The sequence below is a fragment of the Aythya fuligula genome, chromosome 1 (genome assembly GCF_009819795.1).
Source record: "Aythya fuligula isolate bAytFul2 chromosome 1, bAytFul2.pri, whole genome shotgun sequence".
In the NCBI taxonomy this organism is placed as follows: domain Eukaryota; kingdom Metazoa; phylum Chordata; class Aves; order Anseriformes; family Anatidae; genus Aythya; species Aythya fuligula.
In genome coordinates this window covers 192,001,164-192,023,280 of record NC_045559.1, presented here as the reverse complement: position 1 = coordinate 192,023,280, position 22,117 = coordinate 192,001,164, and the positions used below count along the sequence as shown (strand labels likewise).

General features: G+C 36.8%; 1 protein-coding gene across 1 annotated transcript in view; it reads left to right on the top strand.

Moving 5' to 3' along the window:
- The window catches only part of DYNC2H1 (dynein cytoplasmic 2 heavy chain 1), a 167,120-nt gene extending 146,581 nt beyond the window's left edge, over positions 1-20,539 (top strand). The window contains exons 86-89 of the mRNA XM_032194780.1: positions 4,617-4,726; positions 5,069-5,150; positions 15,949-16,065; positions 20,313-20,539. Coding sequence (XP_032050671.1) covers positions 4,617-4,726; positions 5,069-5,150; positions 15,949-16,065; positions 20,313-20,471 — 468 coding nt within the window. The 3' untranslated portion in view covers positions 20,472-20,539. The remainder of the gene's footprint in view (positions 1-4,616; positions 4,727-5,068; positions 5,151-15,948; positions 16,066-20,312) is intronic.
- The last annotated feature ends 1,578 nt before the right edge of the window (positions 20,540-22,117 follow it).

The following is a 22,117-nucleotide window of genomic DNA, read 5'->3' as shown; positions in this document are numbered from 1 at the left end:
AGGAGTACTGTGATGAGCCTAAAATTGCATAAACGATAATGTGAAAATCCATCAGCCTCTTTATTCCTTCCACTGCTCAGTAAGAAGTGCTCAGTTTGCTTTGGGATTATAGAAGATAAGAAAGACTTCTTCCTGAAAATGGAATAGATATTGGATGTCAAGTTACGTGAAAAAAAATAGTATTTGAACCACCTGAGACTGTGCATACAGATTTATTGTGGCAAAATAAATAAATAAATAAATTCCTTTTATTATACAAAACAGAAACTCACCTTAACTGAAATATTGAAACATTCTGATACGAATTGCTTTGCAAAGCTTTTTGGGTACTGTTGATAAACTTTGATACTATATTTCTAATCATTGTATCCTATATTAATCTGTTGTGGACAGATCAAACTTAAATTCTCACTTAATGTAACAGTAACATTTTGAGAAACATTTGGGAAATATTAAAATAGTGTTAATTTAACAGTTAAAAAGAAGAGTGTATTACAGATTTTTTTTGTATGTGCGTGTGATATAAATGCTTTTGGTGTTAGGATCTTCAGACTTCTAGACCACATTACTGGAATACAGGTAATTATTGATATAATGGGAATTTACTTTTTAAAATAACTTATATACCATTCCCAAGACAGACTCGGGATTCATTTAATTTTGTTTCGTAGCTAAATGCTGTTTATCAATAGTGCTTTGATTTCAGCTTTCATATGCATTTTCCCAGACTTTATTAACTGTCAGATATAACACAGCGAACAAAAGCTGTATTGTTAGTTCATATGGTGAATACTGTGTTCAGTGAATTTAGATCTTGGCTATAACTGCTCTGAAGATGAAAACTGAATCCTCAGTTGCAGCAAACCCGCTAAAGACCATACTACAGGCAGTGGGAGGGAGGAGGCAGTTGGGAGATCATGGCCTGAACCACAAAGGGGTGATTAGCTAAATTTTACACCACCTTGGTGCTGATGATAGTGTTGTAATCCAGCTGGCAAGTGACAAATGCATTATTTTGGCCTACCTGTCATGAAAAGCAAGGTTTTCTGCTGAAGTGGTGATGGAAGAAGGCACCTCAGACTGAAATGGTGCATGGCCGTCCAAGATCAATAAGAAGTCAGTCTGACAAACGAAGACAACGTTTACTTTTGTTGCAGTGGGGGTAGGAGAGGGAAACGATATAGCTAAATAGTTAAGGAGTTCTCCTTTTCAAGAAACTTTACTTCAGTCTTTCCACAGCTCAGCCTAAGCTTCCTCCCCTTCAAAACCTGATAATTTTTATTGAATTTAACACTCTTTTTGACTGGTATAGAATTATATTCTTTCTATTAGCTAGTTCGGTGCTCTGTTTTAGATTTCTTATTAAAATAGTGGTGACAACATACCAATGGTTTAGTTGTTGCTGAGCAGTGCTTACATGAGTCAAGAACCTTTTTGCTGCTTCTGCTGCTCTGCCAGTGAGTAGATGGGAGGAGACACAGCAAGGAGAGCAGACCCATACTGACCAAAGGGATGTCCCATACCATATGGGATTGGGCTCAGCAATAACAGCTGGAGGAAAGAAGGAGGAAGATGGCACGGTCAGATTTATGGTGTTTGTCTTCACAAGTAACTATTAAGTGTAGTGAGCCCTGCTTTCCTGGAAACTGCTGAACAACTGCCTGCCGATGGCAAGTAGTGGATGAATTCGTTACCTTGCTCTGCCTGCACATGCAGCTTTTGCTCTACCTATTAAAAGTGCCTTTATCTCAACTCATGAGTTTTTTCCCTTATACCCTCCTCATTCTCTTCCTCATCCCACTGGGGGGGAGGGAGAAAGTGGCTTTGTGGTCCTGAGATGCCTATGGGAGTTAACCCACAACACATTTAAATCTTAAATATTTAAATATTTAAATATTTAAATATTTAAATATTTGTCTTAAATATTTATTAAACAATGTAAATGAGTTATGTCTTCTGCTTTATGTAGACCATTTCAAGTAGCAATTATAAACTTTGCTTTTGTGATCTAATGAGAGTTTTTGCTATTGTGAGTTTCCTAGTGCTACTTAATTATATGAGTTCAGAATTAATATCTCCCATACTGGTCTTTTAATTGGATGGAACATAGGCACGTATGTTCCTTATGGTGTTTCTCTTTAGCAATTACATTAAAAGTTTATTTGATGACAGCGGTAGAATGATTATGTTAAATACAAGTTGAAATGGTTGTGTCTACTTGTATTATACGAAACAATTTAAAAAATATGCCCTAACCTGATAGCGGATTTACTGCTATACAATAAAAGAGATTGTTGTTATAAAAACTCATTGAAAAATCAGGCAGATGAACCATTAACTGTGTACATTTAGCTAATGAAAATGGAAAGCAAGAATCTCCTAACTGATTCATAATCATTTGAGTTGAAGGCTCATAAGCTGTGATGTGATAGATAAAAAGGTCACCAATTAAGTTTTTGTGCATGGTGGAAAAATTATGGAGATGTGTTTGACATAGTGACAAAAAAAACAACTCACCACCACCACCAAAAGCAACAAAGTCCACAACACAATGCTTGTATGATATTCACTTGTATTTTGGATGATTTTTTCAGTCTGAGATGCTTCTATGAAATTAGGTTATCAGCAGTTCAAAGAGTATAGTATAGTAGTTTTCAAATGAGACATGAATGCGTGGTAGGTGCTTTGTGTAATGAGAGCATAGCCTCACTAATATTCAGTAACTAGAGTGGTTTCATAATCTTCTAGTAACTGATAATTTAGAGAAGAGTGTTTTATCTTTCTCTGTTCAGTGATAGCACATGGAAACTTAGTATCTGAGTATTTTTTGTCTTAATATGAAGTGTTAACCTGTGCAGAAGCATATGACTTGCTGGCACTCAAGGAGGCAACTTAATGTTTATCCTACAGTACCACAGTTATACCATGCTGTATACTCTGTAAAGAAATTGTATCAAGCATATACAATACATGTATATGACTCAAAACTTTCAAAACATCAGATTTTGGGTGTGGACTGTTATGTAACCACTTGTGGTTACATACCACTTGTGTACATAAATAACTGGTCTGAACAAATTCTTTAGTCTGAGATTGTTAGTGTTTAGAGGATTAAACTGTTAAAAAAAAAAAAAAAAGAAAAAGAAAAAAAAAAAGAGAGAGAGAATAAGAGTGCCAAATGTGAGAAAACAGTAGGTAGTGCTATTTTTTTTTTTCAAGTTGAAAACCAAATCCAGGTATTTTAAAGTAAATGAAAATTAATAAATGAAATTTAATGATTTGACTATATACATTGGTAATTTTTTTTAGAGCTTACTGTTTGCATATTTACAGGAGTGGGAAAATAACATGTCCTTAACGCAAACACAGACAACCATTGGAATTTTCTTCACAACACAGTAAAGCACATAGTCCACCCTGATGAAAAGTTACCTGTTTATGTATAGTGAGCTATTTGAGGGTTTTTTTGGTTGAGGTTCCTTCCCATCCTCCTAGCTTTCTGGATTTGGGAAAGAATTTCATATAGACTGTTTAAAATGGGAGTAGATCTTCCACATCCCACCTGGTCTACAAGAAGGCTGCGAAACAGACTTTGGCAAACTTTGCTTCTTTAGTTTTGAAGACGGTAGATTGTTACAAGACTTATAAGAGCAGAGTGCATCCTTGATAAAGTGATAGAAAATGCGGGAGTTAGCAGTTGAGGTTTCATTTATTAATACACATGGTTTATCGAGATTGCAAAGTAGGGTAGAATGTGTGTGTCTTCTCTCGATGGCACAAAAGGTAATGTTGTTGATGGGAAGTTTCAGGCTTGCTGTTCGTAGTGACAGGCTACATAGCTGTGTGAAAAAGTAGGCTGGGGCAACATGTTTGGTAAGGATAAATGAGACTAGTTATTCCCTCCACTCCTGTTATTTTCATTTACAACCAGCTGTAAAAGAGGTCAGTTTTTACCTTATCAGAAATTCTGTGAATTCATGTCTTCAACTAGTACATCTGAAACATCCTTTGAAATTTCACCCACTAAAAATGACAGTGTCAGCTCAATACTGAAAGATTTCAAAAAAAATTGTTGGCTATTACTTACAAAAACTCTTGCTGCAGATTGAAAACTAAGTGCTTCTTGAATTTAATATGCAGTTTACACAAAAGAGAAGGACAGTCTTAAAGCATGCTTGAAAGGAACTCAATTATTTGTCTGAACTCATTAAAGCAAAGACGGTAATGATAACCATTTTTATGGAAAACATGAACTTGCTTTTTAGTAAAGGTGAAATAGCATTTCAACAGATTATTTGGAACTTGGTAAAAGTTTCGTCATACAAAGTAAGCTGCAGTGCACGAAGAATGGAAAAGAAGCTTATTTATTTAGAATAGGTGAGTCACACTGCACATTACACAACTGCTAGCTTTCTTTCAAATTGTGTTAATTTTCTGTTTGCCAGTTTGAAGCAATGGAAATCAATATTCATCTTTGACATTACAGTATATTTACATAATAATTTGTCATTAATCATACCATTTGACAAATCCACATCAACTCAAAATGATGAAAAATCAGGCAATAACTTCAAGATTAATTTTTCCTCTTTTTTTTTTTTTTTTTTCTCTTTTAGAACTGGGTAGAAAAATCAGAGAGACAGAAACTACTGTCAGATACCCTTGACCTTTCAGAGCTATTTCATCCAGACACATTTCTCAATGCCTTACGCCAGGAGACTGCAAGGTGAGGGAAAAATAATCTACCTACTTAGGTGTGCAAATGTGCCATTACTCCACATCATGAGGATGGTTACCTTATTTTCAGGACACAGAACCAACAAATCATGTCAATTACTGTCATTAGTCATCTCTATTTTATCACTTGCACTGAAGTAGAATAGTTAAGAGTATCTTGTTTAAGTGCTTATTATTATTATTATTATTAAATAGATAAAATTCATAATGTATTTTTCTTCAGAGTAATCCATGATATGGTACACACTGAAAATACATCGGTTTTGTTTTGTATTTTATTTTCTGTGGTTATATGTCTCTAAGATTTACTGTATATGTGTTTCCCTTGCAGAGTAATGAGCTGTTCAGTGGACAGTCTTAAATTTACAGCATCATGGAAAGGGCGAATACAGGAAGGCAAACTCCAAGTGAAGGTATTGTGTTTAGCAGTATTTATCTTTTTCATTTGCTCCTAAATGTTTTGCATATAATAATAATTTAAAAAAAAAAAAAAAAAAGATTATTAGAGGATTATTTGAGGTATTGTAGTATTTTACTGAGATATTTTATTAGTAGTCCAAGTTGTAGTCGTAGTCCTAGTCCAAGTCATCTGTCTATAAACCTTCTGGAAGAAAGAACTAGAAAGAACTATAAATATATAGTGATATAGTGGTGTATCAGGAATACAAAAGCTTGTTAATTGTAGACAACTACAAAAATGGTAGTACAAAAATTCTGTAGTAAATTCTGCAGAGAAGAAAGGGGATTATATTTTTATCCCTCCTTAGTCAGATTGCTTATTTAAAATTTCAGAATTAAAATTATTCTTGCTCCATTATCTTCACTGGCCTCTTATATAAAATTGAAGGTGATATTACATTAGCTAATATCAGTTGTCCGGAAAGTAGTTAAAAGAGTTGTGGCACATAGCAAGGGGAAATACATATAGAAGTTTAAGTCAAAGGCCATGTCTTAGCAACTCTTGAATCACTGAAATGAGACTTTTCAGGAAGTAAACAGAACAAAGTGAACTATGATATGACTAGCATTAGATATGACAAAGTTCCAACGATTTGTTAATGAACTCTTAAGGTTACAGCCAGCAGCTATAAAGTCACTACTGATTGCATAGACAGCAAGGTACAGGTGAATCCTCAAATGATTAGTTTAGCTTCTTAGCATTTCAGATGTCACTGTCATTTTGGCTAAATCCAAATCTCTTTGCACCTGTTTTATGCTTAAATTTGTAGGGAATTTTGAGTATTGATTCCAGTGGATATGTTGGGCCCATGATAATACTGATCAAAGAGATGCGTTCAGCAAAGAATCATAGAATCAATCATAGAATGGTTTGGGCTGGAAGAGACCTTAAAGATCATTCAGTTCCAACCCTCCTGCCATGGGCAGGGACACCTCCCACCAGACCAGGTTGCTCAAAGCCCCATCCAGCCTGGCCTTGAACACCTCCACGGATGGGGCATCCACAGCTTCTCTGGGCAACCTATGCCGGTGCCTCACCACCCTCCAAGTCAAGAATTTCTTTTTATATCTAATATAAATTTACCCTCTTTTAATTTAAAACCATGACTCCTTGTCCTATCACTACACCCCCTGACAAAGAGTCCCTCCCCAGCTTTGCTGTAGGCCCCTTTTAGCTACTGGAAGGCTGCTGTAAGGTCTTCCTGGAGCTTTCTCTTCTCCAGGCTGAACAACCCCGACACCCTCAGCCTGTCTTCATAGGAGAAGTGCTCCAGCCCCATGATCATCTTCGTGATCCTTCTCTGGATTTGTTTTAATACATCCATGTCCTTCTTCTTCTGGAGGTCCCAGAGCTGAATGCTGTACTCCAGGTGGGGCCTCACGAGAGCAGACTAGAGGGGGAGAAGCAAGTCCCTTGACCTGATGGCCGTGCTTCCTTTGATGCAGCCCAGGATACAGTTGGCTTTCTGGGCTGCCATTTTACATTACCGGCTCATGTAGTGCTTTTCATGAACCACAATCCCAGGTCCTTCTCCTCAGAAATTCTCTCAGTCCATTCTCCACCCAGCCTGTATTTGTGTTTGGGATTGCCCTGACAGATGCAGGACCTTGCACTTGGCCTTGTTGAACTCATGCCTCTCATGCCTGTCCAGGTTCCTCTGGATGGCATCCCTTCCCTCCAGCATGTCAACAGCACCACACAGCTTGGTGTTATCAGCAAACTTGTGGAGGGTGCACTCGATCCCATTGTCCATGTCACCAACAAAAATGTTAAACAGCACCAGTCACAATACTGACCCCTGAGAAACACCACTTGTTGGTGAACTGATGTTCACTTGGACACTGAGCTATTGACCACAACTCTTTGAGTGCAACCATCCAGCCAATTCCTTACCCACCAAGTGATCCATCCATCAAATCCATGTCTTTTCAACACAGAGACAAGGATATTGTGGGGGACAGTGTCAAATGCTTTGCACAAGTCCAGGTAAATGATGTCATTTGCTCTTCCTCTATCCATGAATGCTATAACCCCATTGTAGAAGTCCTCCAGATTTGCTCCACACAATCTGCACAACAAAAATAAAAGAAACACAAGAGCTACAGCTACATTCTTTTCAGAAACATGAGTGAATAATGCACGACTCTCATCTTGTGACTATGTACTGATGTACTGCTACAGCAGAGTTCTGTGGGATTAGGAGAGAGAAAGCACGTGGCAGGACTCCTTGTCTAGTCTGATAATGCAGCCAGATGCAAGACTGTGGGAGATATCAGAGTTCTCAGTCAGCTGCTGACACTATACAGAATTATTAATACAAAATGCATGAGAATTTCATGTTTCTAAAATATTAAGGGATTGTACATCCAGAAAATATAACTGTAATTATCTAATCTGTCCTTTATCCAGTACAGTCTTTTCAACATTTTCAAATTATTTCCTGTTGACACTGGGAAATATCACTCAGAAAATGAATCAATGTTTTAGTAAGAGTAATGGTTGTTTACCTCATTTAATGAGAATCAAACAGGCACCTACAACTTGTGGATAAATAAACCAAGAGACTTTCAGGGTACTCTATCTCCCTATAAGTCTGACAGCCTTCCAATCACATGTTTTGCAGTTCCACATTCACCCGAGACTTCTAAGTCCATAGAAGTGAGCAAAAATTGAATTTTGTTTTTCAGACCACTTATTCTAGGTTAACTTACAACTGCAGATCCCAGAAGCTTGGACTTTTTCAAAATCATCCTTCCACCTTTGATAAATGTCAGAAGTCAATGCCAACAACATTCATATCTAGGTGTATTGAAGGTTATCATTTTTTTAATGTGTAAATTTATATGGCACTTTTTTAGAAATACTAGTAAAGTAAGAATCCTGTCAGTGTTGCTTGTTCTGAGTATTTTCCTTTCCCCAGTAAGAGCTATGTTCATTGAATCTGTGCTATTATGTATTCACCAGTATCTTCACTGCTACATTGAATCTTTGATGTACAAAAGGGTGTTGGGACCCTGTGCCATGCTGAACATTCCTTTCCATTAATCTTTTCTCACATGGACATGAAAAACTGGGAACAAACTTTTGCATTAGTAAAGCTAAATTCTAAGCATCTTATTTATTTAAAATGTGCTGTAATGAAGGCAGAAGAATGTCAGTGATACAGAAAAATCATCCTCTGAAACGTGTCTCCTTTGCTAAGGATCCTCTGAATTACACATTAAGCTTGGTTCACATAAGCAATATGAATTTTAATCCTTCTAAAATTAGTGTTGTTTATACAGTTTCAAGATTTCAGGCTAATCTTACAGAAAGGGAAGCTCTATTTTGGAACATGGACTCAAAAAGTACAATTCAGACGGCAGAATACATCAGTCCTTGAACACATGCTGTAGTGTGGTAGCTGGGGCCCTATTATATCCCATCCATTTAGATGCTTAAATCAGAAATTTTAATTTATCAGCTGTATTTTGTCAAGGAAAGGACGTGTACCAATTCAGGTCTTAGAGTAGCTAAACCACTTTCAGGAAATAACCGTCTTTCTCCTCTGACAGGAGAAAGAATGCAATTGTGGTGGTCCTGCCACAGTAATTTTGGTCATTTGCCTGAAATTAAATTTCTTAATTTTTTTTTTAAATCCCTGCCACATTTTGGAAGTTTAAGTAAACAGGTATCAAGGAGACACAGGGTTTAGGAAAGAGCTATTTTAAGACTTTCCAGACTTAAGAAAGACATTGTTGTTATTAGAAGCACAATTTAGCTACTTTAATAAAGATTATATCACTGTATAAAAGCAACAGTGCTGATTAAGATGATCTCTTCTAGTACACAGGTCTTTAATGTAGAAAGAAAAGGTGTAACAAAATAGCAGGAATGCTTTTTCAGGAAATTCCAACTAGAATAAATGTACAGCTTTTTACAGAGCGCAATTCAGCAATACAAACATTTACATAGGACTCAAATAGAATAAAACATGGTGCAATCACTACAGGATGTTTTGTCCTGTGAAAGCAAGGTGGAAAGTGTTAGCAAAAAATAGTGTCTACTTTTGCTAGCTTAGGCTACATATGGTCTAGTTAAATACATGTGATCCGCAATGGATCCCCAAAGTGGGCCACAAATTTGACACTGTGTATCTCAGCCATACCCTTTACTGTTATTTCCTCCTTTGATAGCCTTCTTACCACAGACAGGACTGCTAAGAATTTTATCTCATTTAGAAAATTCAGTTAATAAGCAAAAGAAAATCTGTTTCCATTTCAGCTCTGTGCAGAATATAAAAATTAAATGCAAAATGTTTCCTGGCATCCTATAGTGTATGCATTTATAAATGTAAATAGTTAATAGTGTGTGGACATAGACATACTTTCATGTCTGCATAAAAAAATGGTTTTTGTTATCTTTGGGAATTTTCCTCTCATTTTGATTTACCATTTCAGTTCAGAACCTGCCTGATTATACAGCTGTCTGTCTGTAGGATAAACGCAGATATACCCAATCCTGCTGTTTTTCTTCCTCTTGGTACCTGTCAGATGTTCAAATGATACCATTGAAGTAGTATGAACTTGAATTCATTTCTCTTTCTTAAGTCATTCTATTATATGAAAATATAAACCAGGAAGGCTGGTTAATACTCAAGGATCCCCTCCTCCAAACTCAGGAGTGATGTGTCCCAGCAAAGAGGAAGTTGATGTGGTGGTTTTACCGTGCTGGGCAGCTAAACACCACAACCACTCTCTCACTCCCCCTCCTTAGATGACGAGGGGGAGAAGTAAAGCAAAGAACAACTCACAGGTTGAGATAAGGACAATTTAATTAAAGGGAAATAATAATAATAATTAAAGAAAGATTATTATGAACTAAACAATTTAACTAAAGGGAAAAAAAGGGAAAGGGGAAAAGGGAGGGGGAAAGGGAAAAAAAGAAAAAAGGGAGGAAAACAAACAAATAAAACAAATGAAGGCTATGTGGAAGTGCAGAGGAAAGAAATTACTCTCTACTTCCCACAAATGAGCGATGATTGACCACGTCCTTGAAGCAGGGCCTCAACGCACATAGCTGGTGTTTGGGAGGAGGACATACGTTTTCATGAGAGCCCACCCCTCCCCTCTTCTTCCTGTTTCCACCTTTTATTGCTGAGTGTGACATCATATGGTATGGAATATCCCTTTGGTTGGTTTAGGTCAGCTGCCCTGGTGATGTTTCTATTCTCACTTTTTGCCCACCCCCTAGGAGGTTTAGAGAGAGGCCCGATGCTGTGTCAGCACTGCTCAGCAGTAGACACAAAACTGGTGTGATAACACTGCTGTTCTAGCTACAAGTGCAGAGCTCAGCACTATATGGGCTGCTGCAGGGAAAGTTAACATTCCAGCCAGACCCAGTACAGTTGGGCAAAAATACCAGGAGACCTGCATGGATGAACAAGGAGCTCCTGACCAAGCTTAAACTGAAAAAGAAGAAAAGAAGGCCTGTAGACAGTGGAAGCATGGACAGATAGCCTGGGATGTATACAGAGACAATGCCCGAGTAGCCAGGAATCAGGTTAGGAAAGCCAAAGCCTGTTTAGAGTTGAATTTGGCCAGGAACATCAAGGGCAATAAGGAAGTGTTCTATAGGTACACTGGTGATAAAAGGAAGACTGAGGAAATTGTGGGCCCTCTCTGGAAGGAAATGGGAGACCTGGTCACCTGAGACATAGAGAAGGCTAAGGTAATTAATGACTATTTTGCTTCAGTCTTCACTGGCTAGAGCTCCAGCCACATGTGGTGGACCCCAGAAGGCAAAGGCAGGGACTGGAAGAATGATGAACCACCCAGAGTAGAAGGTCAGGCTCAAAACATGCTAAGGAACCTGAAGGTGCACAAGTTGACGGGACCTCATTAGATACATCTGTGGGTCCTAAAGGAATGGGTGGGTGTAGTTGCCAAGCCACCATCCATGATATGTGAGAAGTCATGGCAGTCTGATGAAGTTCCTGCTGACTGGAAGGGGGGAACCCCCCCCCCTTTTTAAAAAGGGAAAAAAGGAAGACACAGAGAACTACAGGCTTTTATTGTCTTCAATTATAAAAGTTTTTGTGGCCTGAAATTTGTCTTGATAAGGAAAAGAAGGTGGAAATCTCACTACGATCTGTTGTATTGGGCTTTCATGGCAAGGTTTTGGTAGCAGGTTGGCTGCAGAGGTGGCCTCTGTGAGCAGAGCCCAGCAGCTGCCCCATGTCAGATCAGAGCCAGCTCCAGATGGCTCCAAAAGGGACCTGACACTGGCCAGAGCAGAGCCATGAGCAACACTGGGTGGGCCTCTGGGAGAGCAGATTGAAGGAAGGGGAAATCTGCTGTGCTACAGCAGCTGGGAGAGACGGGTGAGAGCTGAGAGAGAAGCAGCCCTGCAGCCCCCAAGGGGAGTGCAGCAGGAGGGCAGGAGGTGCTGCAGGCACAAGGCAGCACAAGTTCCCCTGCGGCCCCTGGAGAGGCCCCTGGTGGAGCAGGCTGTCCCCCTGCAGCCCATGGGTCCCACATGGAGCAGATCTCCACGCTGCAGCCCCCCCATGGGTAGAGGAGCCCCCGGTGGAGCAGGTGGATGTGGCCTGGAGGAGGCTGCGGCCCATGGAGAGCCCCCGCAGGAGCAGCGGGTCTGGGGGGAGCTGCCGCCTGTGGGTGACCCGTGCTGGAGCAGTTTGCTCCTGGGGGATGGACCCCGTGGTACAGAGCCGTGTGGGATCAGTTCCTGAAGAGCTGCAGCCTGTGGGCAGCCCCCGCAGGCTCAGTTCAGGAAGGATGACATCCCGTGGGAGGGACCCCACGGGGAGCACAGGGGCACTGTGAGGGAGCAGCAGAGATGAAGCGCCATGGACTGACCGCAGCCCTATTGCCCGTTCTCCTGTGCTACCTGGGGGGAGGGGGTAGAAAAGGATGGATGGGGGAAAGGTGTTTTTAGTTTGCCTTTAGTTTCTAACTGGTCTAGTAATCTGATAGACTAATATATCAAACCTGATATTAATGTATCAGTGTTAATTTAGATGATAGTTTAGAGGTATGATGCAGAGTAGATCCCTCCTAGTAGGATGTGCTGAATATTTTTTTTAGAATCATCTGCATAAAATTACACCTTCTTTAACATCACTTATGGTTACTTTAACAAAAGGTACTGAGAATGTGTATCTGTGCCAGTATAATTGATGTGCAAATACCTCTTTTATTTTCTGTGTGCACTGATTGCTCTATCGTACAAAAGCAGGTATTCATTCCTTTTGATACTAGAATCTCATTTTCTGTCATTGTGAAAAAAAATGAAAGAAAAAAGACACATGGTAAAAGACTTTCTGGGTAGTAAATGCTAGGAGCTCGGATATGGATTAATATAAATAATGAAAAACAAAAATGCATTGTGAGAATACCATATTCAAATACATAACATCAGCATTAATATCAAAGCTATGCTCTTAGCAATTGTCAGAAATACTATTACAGGGCTTCCTGAGAGGTCTTTTTTTACAGTATACCTCCATCTGGAATATCAGGAAATTCATGATACAAGCCTGGAGAGGTAATGGAGTAAAAATATGACTTCCTGAACTCTGCAGTAGTCTGTATAATTTCATGGGAATTTATGGCATTAAATATTAAGGAAAAAAATAATTGTGTGCAATTTGAAGTTTTTGAAACTTTGTATCAGCACACTTTCTACAAATGTATTTTAAAGAATTATCTGTTTCATGTAACAGCTTGATTCAATACTAAACTAGCACTAATAGTTGCAAATGCCAATTACGTTATCTTTTTGAGAATTAAAACTTTCAAAATCATGGTCAACTCTAGCCATTGCTCCAAACTGGACTGCAAAAATACTACACATGCTAATTGTAGATACTGCGAAATCCAGGTACTTCATAGTAGTTGTAGTTTCTCTACACCGTTTATCATAGAAAAGGGAACGTGGCTATGGGTGTACTCAGCCAACCGGTATCTGAAAATGCATTGTTCCAGTATTTTTTCTTTCCGATAGCTTTTAATATTGAATCAAAGTCAAAGTTTTGGTCTTCAGCTTCAAAGGAGTTTCTATGATTGGTTGAAACTTTCCAAGAGATCAAGCAATGTTATTTTACATAACTACAATGTCAAAGGAACTGCCAATATCAAGAGAAGAAATGTGTGTGCTGCAGAAAGAGATTTTTCAATAGGCGACCCAATTCTATAGAAATCTCTTTTAGAGATGTTCAGGATGACCAGACCTTTGAACACGCTAACAATAAATTGTAAAACCTCTTCATCAGACCATTCTTCCCTCAATAACTGCCAAACACACATATTTATCAAACTAACGTCCATAACCAAACTTCCTGCAGAATGCATGAAGGACAGAAAGAAAAAAACACGAGAGATGAATCTTTCTAATACTTTTATGATAGGGATAAATAAGCGCTTTGAAAGCAGTCAATCAGAAGTGTAGTAAGATAAAGTGTATTCTAGGAATTGTGCATATGATAAAGTGAGGCCTTAGGTATCAAGGTTAACAACAGGGAGCAGTAGGAAGAATTCTGTGGCAAATCTCAGTATAATCATTAGTACAATATTGTTCCTTTTGTGCCTTTATAATGTTTTTTTTCATGTTCTTTGTCCTTGCAACACAGAAGAGGTTGTACTGGAATGTACATAGGCTATCATAAAAGACTATTGACACCCAAACTGCCTTTTTTACTAGATAAAGGCAGCTTTTTCCAGCCTTTCTGTGTGGAGAGGTTTTGATTTTGAAAGGAAATGGTACAAAATACCAAATGTTAACACTACCTTAAAAGTGACAGACCTGAAAATCTTCCCTGAAAAAAGGGAAGATTCAAAGGAAAGGTCACAAGGAACTTGGCAGGAGAAGGGAGAGGAGAGTCACACTTTCACGATGAAGAAAAGATCTTAAGCTTTTGACAAGAGGTTGAAGGGAGGAAAAAATGTTTTTGCAGTTCCAAACAGAATGTCTGAAAAATTGAATTCATTTCAGTGAGGCCTTGTTATAACACTCGTAGAAGTTAATGAAGATAGAGAAAAAGTCATACTGCTGTGGGCTTACCTCTTGTGATTCTTATGAGTCAGGTTTGCCACAGTTTTGAAAGCTTTACTGTGAGTCTTATTCTGTGTGTAGTACATGTTACTTCAAAGGATGTTACTGCAGTCACTATCTTGTCCAAGACCAAACAAAGCTTTTTTTCCTATTGCTTTTTTAAATGCATTTGCAAATGTTAGAATATGTATATACATGTATATATATCCTGTACATTGTAAGGAAGAGCCCTCGGCCCAGAGTTAAAACACAAGTTTAAAGAAGCAAGTTTCTGAAGTAAAGACTGCATTAGTCTAACTACAATCAAGAGAATAATTATTTATTAAAAATGCAGAAAACACCCATCACTTGGGAGGAAGACATTGCCTTTGAAGCATGACAGTTAACCCTCATTGTATTACTGTTTATCTGCAATTTCTGTATCTATTAAATAATTTTAGAACACCGTAGTTACCTAACTAAAGTATTTTCACTGCATCTTGTCTGCTCCTGGCTTTCATTGTAACATCACACATCTGTGCCATGTACACTTCTAAAAATTCTAGCAGGGGAAAATGGATTAGAAAATGATAGTTTTCTCTATTTCTTGTCCGTTGTTTTGGTTATACAGTGACTCATCCAGTTTCCAATAGCATTGTATAGCCTAGTTCCAGCACCACTTCATGATCCTTGTATTTGGTGAAAGCCTGCTTCATTTTTATTTTTTATTTTTTTTGTATTTAATACAGGACTTTAATATGATATTACAAAAGACAAGCAATTTTCAGATTGTAGGTTCCATTAGACATCTGCTCCAGTTTTAGGTTTAGCCTTTTGAAAAGCTGCATGAAAGTTATTACTGAGTTAAATATTATTATTACTAAAATTGAAGTTACCACTTTAGCAGGCCAAACTGATTACTACTATTATTTATACTGGCAAACTATTATTATTTGTACTAGCAAAATAAAATGGTGAACAGATATATTTTTTTTGTTTATTTTTTTAAAGAAATCAAAAATAGATATAATTGTCTAATTGTCATTAATTTATTCAGGACTTCAGTTAAAAAAAAAAAAAAAGAGAATTAGTTCAGAGTCTGAAAATACTTGTTTTTAAAAGTAAGCACTTTAAAATATGTTACATTTAAAGCATTGCACACTTATATAAATGTTTTGTAATTATTTCTTTTTTTTCAATTAATGCTTTAACTAAGAAATCTTGAATTGTATTAAATAACATTTTCTCTCATATTATTTGAATATTATTTATTTCCTTCTGCAAAACTGTGCAATAGTTCATTGCATTCTTTGAAAGCTATGCTCAGACTTCCAAGCAGGAAGTCATGCTTATTTCAGTGATTGTTCTTTTCTTATTCTTAACATGGTAATAATTGTGGACTTGGCTGTTCCTATCATATTTCCATTAATCTAATGCCAGGCAACTGCAGTTTCATAAGTGATGACATTTACAGGTATTTTTCTCTAGCATTTCAAAGAATGTGAATCCAAATCAGAGGAAGTTCACGCCGAAGCATGATGCAGATTGAGCCTTTAAATCATGTTTCCTATTCTCACACATGACATTACAATAATTGCCTTCCTGTTATTTAAAAATTTTGTCACAGTAAAAAGGATTGTTGTTTATTGAAGCACAGTGTAATCATTACTAATGTTTCAAGTCTTTTATATATGTTTCAATATTTCATATTTCCATGGCAGATCAGTGGCTTACAAATGGAAGGCTGCAGTTTTGATGGAAATCGACTTTCAGAAAATCTGCATGATTCTCCCAGTGTGTCATCTGTTCTCCCTTGTTACATGGCCTGGATTCCACAGGTACTAAATTATTAAAAGCCCTAAATTTTCAAGACCCATAATTTGCTTTTCCCTGTGTAGTAGCTTTTTAGCATGACATTGCTGACCTGTTTTTTCACTCATCCTAAAATAAAAATCTGCATATTTAATAAGTTACTACTTTTATGTAAAACAAGAACTTATTACCACTTTGTCAATATTTTTTACTTTTATTGTGCAGATTAAAACAAAGGCTTTATTTCAGTCATACTTTTTTCTTTTTAAAAAATTTTAACATTTTCAAAAATGTATTTACTAAATGTATATGTGAGTTTGGGAGAGTATATCTAGGTAGAGTATATTTTCTTAACATTTTAAACATAGTACTAAGACATAACAGCAATAAAGAGTCAGAGAACAGAATGTGGTCTGTAACCAAAGAAAGCCTTTCCTGTATTTACACTGATATAAAAAAATGCAAACACTTGGAGGACTATGTAAGATGAAAATTAAGCAATCCAAACAGTAAAAGTTGTTACTGCTTCTACTCTCTAATTATAATAACAGTCTTCAATAAATACAGGAAAAAGTTATGTAGAACTTCTTCAAGAATATATAGCATTACAATTTCATGTACTTACATTCTTAAAAGAAAACTTATTGTAGAATTCATCTCATCTATCCTTAGAGAATCACAGAATGGTTGAGGTGGGAAGGGACCTCTGGAGGCCTTCTGGTCCAACCCCTGCTCCATCAGGGACACCCAGAGCAGGTTGCCCAGGACCATGTCCAGGCAGATTTTGATGATCTCTAAGGAGGGGACCCTGCAGCCTCTCTGGGCAACCTGTGCCAGGGCTCCCTCACCCACACAACTATGTAAAAGGTACTTGCCCATGTGACTTAGTTACCTTAGGCTCTTGTTTGGTCTCAGAAAAAGACAGGCATCACAGGAAGTTCATTCCATCATAAAGTACCTGGGATGAATCTCATTAGATGATAATGCTAGGTTTGGTTAGAATGTTAAATAAAAAAGCTCACTGGACTCCAGTAGTTGACTTTTCAGTTAGAATTAGCTTGCTAATTATAAAAAAAAAGATGGTGATATTGAGATTTATAGTATCTAGTAATAGATACGTAGGGAGCTCCATTGCTAGCACACTGCTGTATCCCAACATTATTTTTTTTTTTGTTCTCACTGTTATTTCCAGCACTGTAAGCACGGCATTCCTTGCTAGTACAGCACTGGAAGTATAACAGTCAAGATTTAGCATGAGAACACACAAGTAGATACTAGCCAATGTCTGCATTACTGCTTCCAGCTTCGATGGCAAAGACTGGATTTTTTATTTTTTTTTTAAAGAAAAAAAAAAGAAACAGACAAAAACCAACAACCTGACTCAGTGATGGGAGGGAGAAGATGGCAATATACTTTAAGTGGTAACAGCAAATGTTTGTCTTATGCTCACTGAAGATGAGGATTATAAGTAACCTTATCTTTTTTTTTTTTTTGAAAAGCATTTAGCTTCTGTTAGAGATAAAACAGATTCCTAAAGTGTTTTTCTGAATAAAAGTCAATATTCCTTAGACTTCAAAGGTATTATGTGGCAGTAACAGAGATCTGCCTGTAACGAAATACAAGTCAGATCAGTAATCAGAGAATGATGCTGCTTCCAATGTACTTCATACTTGAAAAGAATAGCAGCTGAAGTTTTTGTGTTGGAAAACAATGTTTGCTTTTTTTTTTTTTTTTTTTTTTTTTTTTACAACAGAATCCAATACTTGTCAACTACCCAGATTTTAAATATAATGTATCTCTAAGGAAAGTATTTCTGATTTTCTATGCCCTTTAGTTGTTTTGCTATAGGCTTTGCAGTAGGAATTGACCATGATCAAACATCATGCTTTCAAACAGAAAGGTAGATCTGGGGCATCATTCTGTACTTCCCCTGATCTCATTATCCTCTCCATAGGAGAAGAGTATGAAGTAGAACATGCTATCTTATGGTTTGTTCCCCATATGGAATTCTCTTATGGAATCTAGTGAGCAAAAATCTGTGTATTTATAAAGCAACACTTTCAGATCATTTTCAACCAAACTAAAACAATGCAAACTGTCTGAAATAATAAAATAAAAATAATGGTCTGCAGGATTTCTCTGATATACCTCTCCAGAAAAAGGCTCAAAATGCTAAAATGTTAAAAATGGAGTATTTTAAGCAATAACGTAATACTTATTAAATTGTGAAGGCCTTTTCTGGTTTTAATTCATGGATTGATCCCAAGCTGTAATGGACTAAATAGGATAAAACTATGTGTGAGGCAGTCTAGACAAAGAACATTTTGGAGTGTATGTAAGGAAAGGACATATGGATTTGTGGTTCATAAAGCCTTTCACAGAATGGCTTTAACCCTCAAATAATGTGATTCTGTAAAACATCAGTGGAATTGAGAAAAGCGTGTGAACAGCTACTTCAACACAAAAAGGGTGTAAAAAGAAGTCTTGCCAACTTCGGGCTTCCCAGCTTTGGCTGTACTTAAAGACCATTCTCTGGCTGACATTTTCTTCTCAAATTTGCCAGTATTTTGTCTTTCTCTGTAGTGTTAACCAATGGATAAATGTGGTAAGGTTTTAAACACTAGTGTTCAAAAGACAAGGGAACTTGATTTTCAAAAGGAACAACAAAACCCTTCAGAAATGGCTTAACACTTAACATGCAAGGCAAAGTGCTCGAAACAGTCATTGTTTGCATGTCTCCTTTTTCTGTTTCTAGTTATTTTCTAATAATAGAGCTTAACTAACTTGGATTTGATGTAATTTGCATTAAAAAAAGCAACTCATTTTTATGTCAAATTCCTTTTTGAGATGTGCTATTTTATTGCTCGATTCTTGAAAACATTTTGACAATTTCCTGTTGACAAGAAGGGAAATCTTGAGTGTTGAGGAAAACATGCTTAATATATATGAATTGGATGAAACCCTGCATTACTTATACAAAATAAGTGTATGATGGGTTGAAACCTGAGTTACATGCTGTAGGAAGTCTAGTCAGTCTTTGAACTCAGTTCTATAATCATGCAGAGGTACAATGACCTATGCAAAGCCTAAGGAGGAAATTACATCCAAGGTGCACACACTTCGTAGTACAGAAAGTGGAGAGGAACTGGAATTGTTCTCAAGAGTGCAGCATCAGGGTACAGACAGAGAGGTAACACTGTGGCTCCAACTGATGTCCTTCCCAAATTAGTGTTTACAGCATAGCTGTAGTCTCTGTAGCAGCAGTACTGTTAATACTGTGCAGTAGTAAAGTACATGCACAGGATAATACATAATTATAAATGAACTCAGCCAAAATGTTCAAATCTGAATGCTTAAATTTAACTTGAAAATTTCCTGTTTAGTCACTTAATGGATACAACCTGTTCCCCAGAAGTGCCAAAGAACCCCAGCTGCAACTGTGATCAGTGTTGGTATGAAAGGAATTAAAAAAAAAAAAGAGAGAAATTTCTACACATGCATCTGTGTCTTGAAGAGCAAAAATTATATGGAAAGGATTGGGGAATTTGTACTTTTTATTTTTATTTAAAGTCCTTGTCTGACTGAATCGTGGTTAATACTTTTAGTTTCTCTCTGAGGCTCTGATGTAAGGTACAGTAACTCTGTATCAGATGATAATTTCTTTTTATTTGGATTAATTGTTTTTTAAAATCATTGTTAAACACAGAAGGTAGCTTGGGAAGACTGGCTTAAGATTTTTTTGGTGCAGCTCTTGAAGTATCCCACTTGAAGTAGCTTAGGTGTAGATCACACTGGGGCTGCACTGCAGGAGGAGCAGCAGGGCTTGCCAAGACCACTGGTGCCCCAGAACTGCCCCGGCAGTACAGCACTGGTGCTGCTGAGCAGCTTCTACCCTCTGGAAACTGTTCCCTTGTCTCTGCTTTGCAGAAGCTAATGACATGTAATTTTTCTTTTATTTTTTATTTTTGGCTGAATGAAGATTTTGATATGCAATTTAAAATATCACTCCTGTTAGATATATTCTTCTGTTTTCAGTTTAATGAACTGGAGAGCAAACTTAAGAGGCTTAGTTACAGAGTAGTCTAGTGAATTTTCTAGTCTCTGCTTTGTTAATAATCCTTCTCCTTTGTAGCCTGGACCAAGGGTTGTGTATCAAAGGCTGCTGTGTCTAGACTTTATCTTAGGATCCAACTTTGGATACCACACCACTGAAAATTACTCTTTTCTCATATTTTGTTCTCCAAGTGATAACTAAGTTCTGGTTTATTGACAGGATGCATACGGTCCATATTCTCCTGAGGAATGTATAACTTTACCAGTCTACACTAGCATGGAGAGAGACCGTGTGGTGACAAATATTGATGTACCTTGTGGAGGAAACCAAGACAAGTGGATTCAATGTGGAGCTGCTTTATTCTTAAAAAATCAGTAATCTGAATATGCATTAAATTAACTCTTGAAGTTAAGAATTGTTTAAACATTTCAGTTGTTTGTTTTTAAAAAAATCCTTCAGTTACATTGCTTATAGATTTTTAAAGCAACAGTTTATAAACTTTTTTTTTTTTTTTTTTTTAATCACTATCTAAAATTAACTCTACTTGAATGGAATGTCATTGTATCTTTATGAGATATTGTAAATATTAAAACAGCACTACTAAGCAAGCTGTTAATTTGGTTTATTTCTTTAGACTGCATTGTAATGTATTTCTTTCTCAGAATTGTTGTAATCTGCACTGTTTTACCCAGTGCAGTCCCATAAATATTGTATATAAATGCAAAGCCAGTGTATTTTTTGATCATTTTTTTCATGATACTTTCTGAACTGTTATTATTCTTACCAACCTGTAATAATTCTTAAACCCCATTTAATAAAAGCATATGATAAAACTTACCTGTTCTAATTGAAATTGAATGTTTTACTTGAATATAAAAATGAGAATAAATATTTCATTCTGTTTTAATGGTGTTTTACTTCTAATGCTATTTCTTTGTGGTGGTAGTAAATAACAGAGGCTTCATAAACTTTATGTGAAGTTACAGACTCAGATTATCATCATGGATGTTATCTAGGAGTTATTGAAAAAAAAATCGTTTTATGAAACTGTACTAAGTTCCAGTAAGAATGTGCACATAAATTAACAAGTTAGACAATGCCATCGATGATCAAAAGAGGTTTTCACTCAGTTGTTAGGTGATTAACAGAGGGATATAATCATGCTCTTGGTTTGTGATGTGAAAGACCCCTGAAGAATGGTAAAGTCTCAACATAAGAATAGAAGGTGTCTAATTTTTAACTGCAGCTACAGAATGATCTCATGAAGATACTTTTGGAAGGCAATAACATGAAAACACTTTTTTATTTTGCTTGGAAAACAAAATATATGTCTTGGCTCCGACACTTCTGATTTTGTATTTTGTTTTTTATGTAGCATTTAAATTAAAACTGTATTTCACTCGCATGCTATTTTTCACTAGTGGTTTGAAGGAGGGAGAAGGAAGGCAGTGAAAGAGTTGGCTGTATGTCCAGATTAGCTTCCCAAAGAAAGTCTTTTCCTCTGTCTATTCTATTGTTTTCCCTTAAATTTGGTCTTTTTTCTCCTAATTGAAGATCAATTTATTTGATGCCCAATTTAACTCTCCTCCAAATAAAAAGATGTTCTAAAATAATTTGTTACAAGTGCACATACATTTCTAAAATTTAATCCAATCTAACAACATAATAGATTTCCTTTCAGCTTTTCAGATAATTCTTTTGATTATTGAATACAGATAAATTGAATATGAAGAATAAAATGTAGCAAATTTAGAAAATACTTGTCTGTTAAGAAAATTTTGGAAGAAAATGATGTTTCCAACAGATCAGAAATCATTCTATTTTTAGGGGCGTGTATCTGCCCCAAAAATTCTGTCGTACTAAGTTTTCTTGGTAAAACATCACTGGGAGAGGAAATAAGTTTTAGTGAGGGAGACTGTGCTTTCAGTTCACTTAAATACCTGTAAAGATCATGTTGTGACCTTCTGGATCCACCATGTCTCCATAAAGCCGACTGGATTTTAGGTTTCTTATTTCCATAAGCT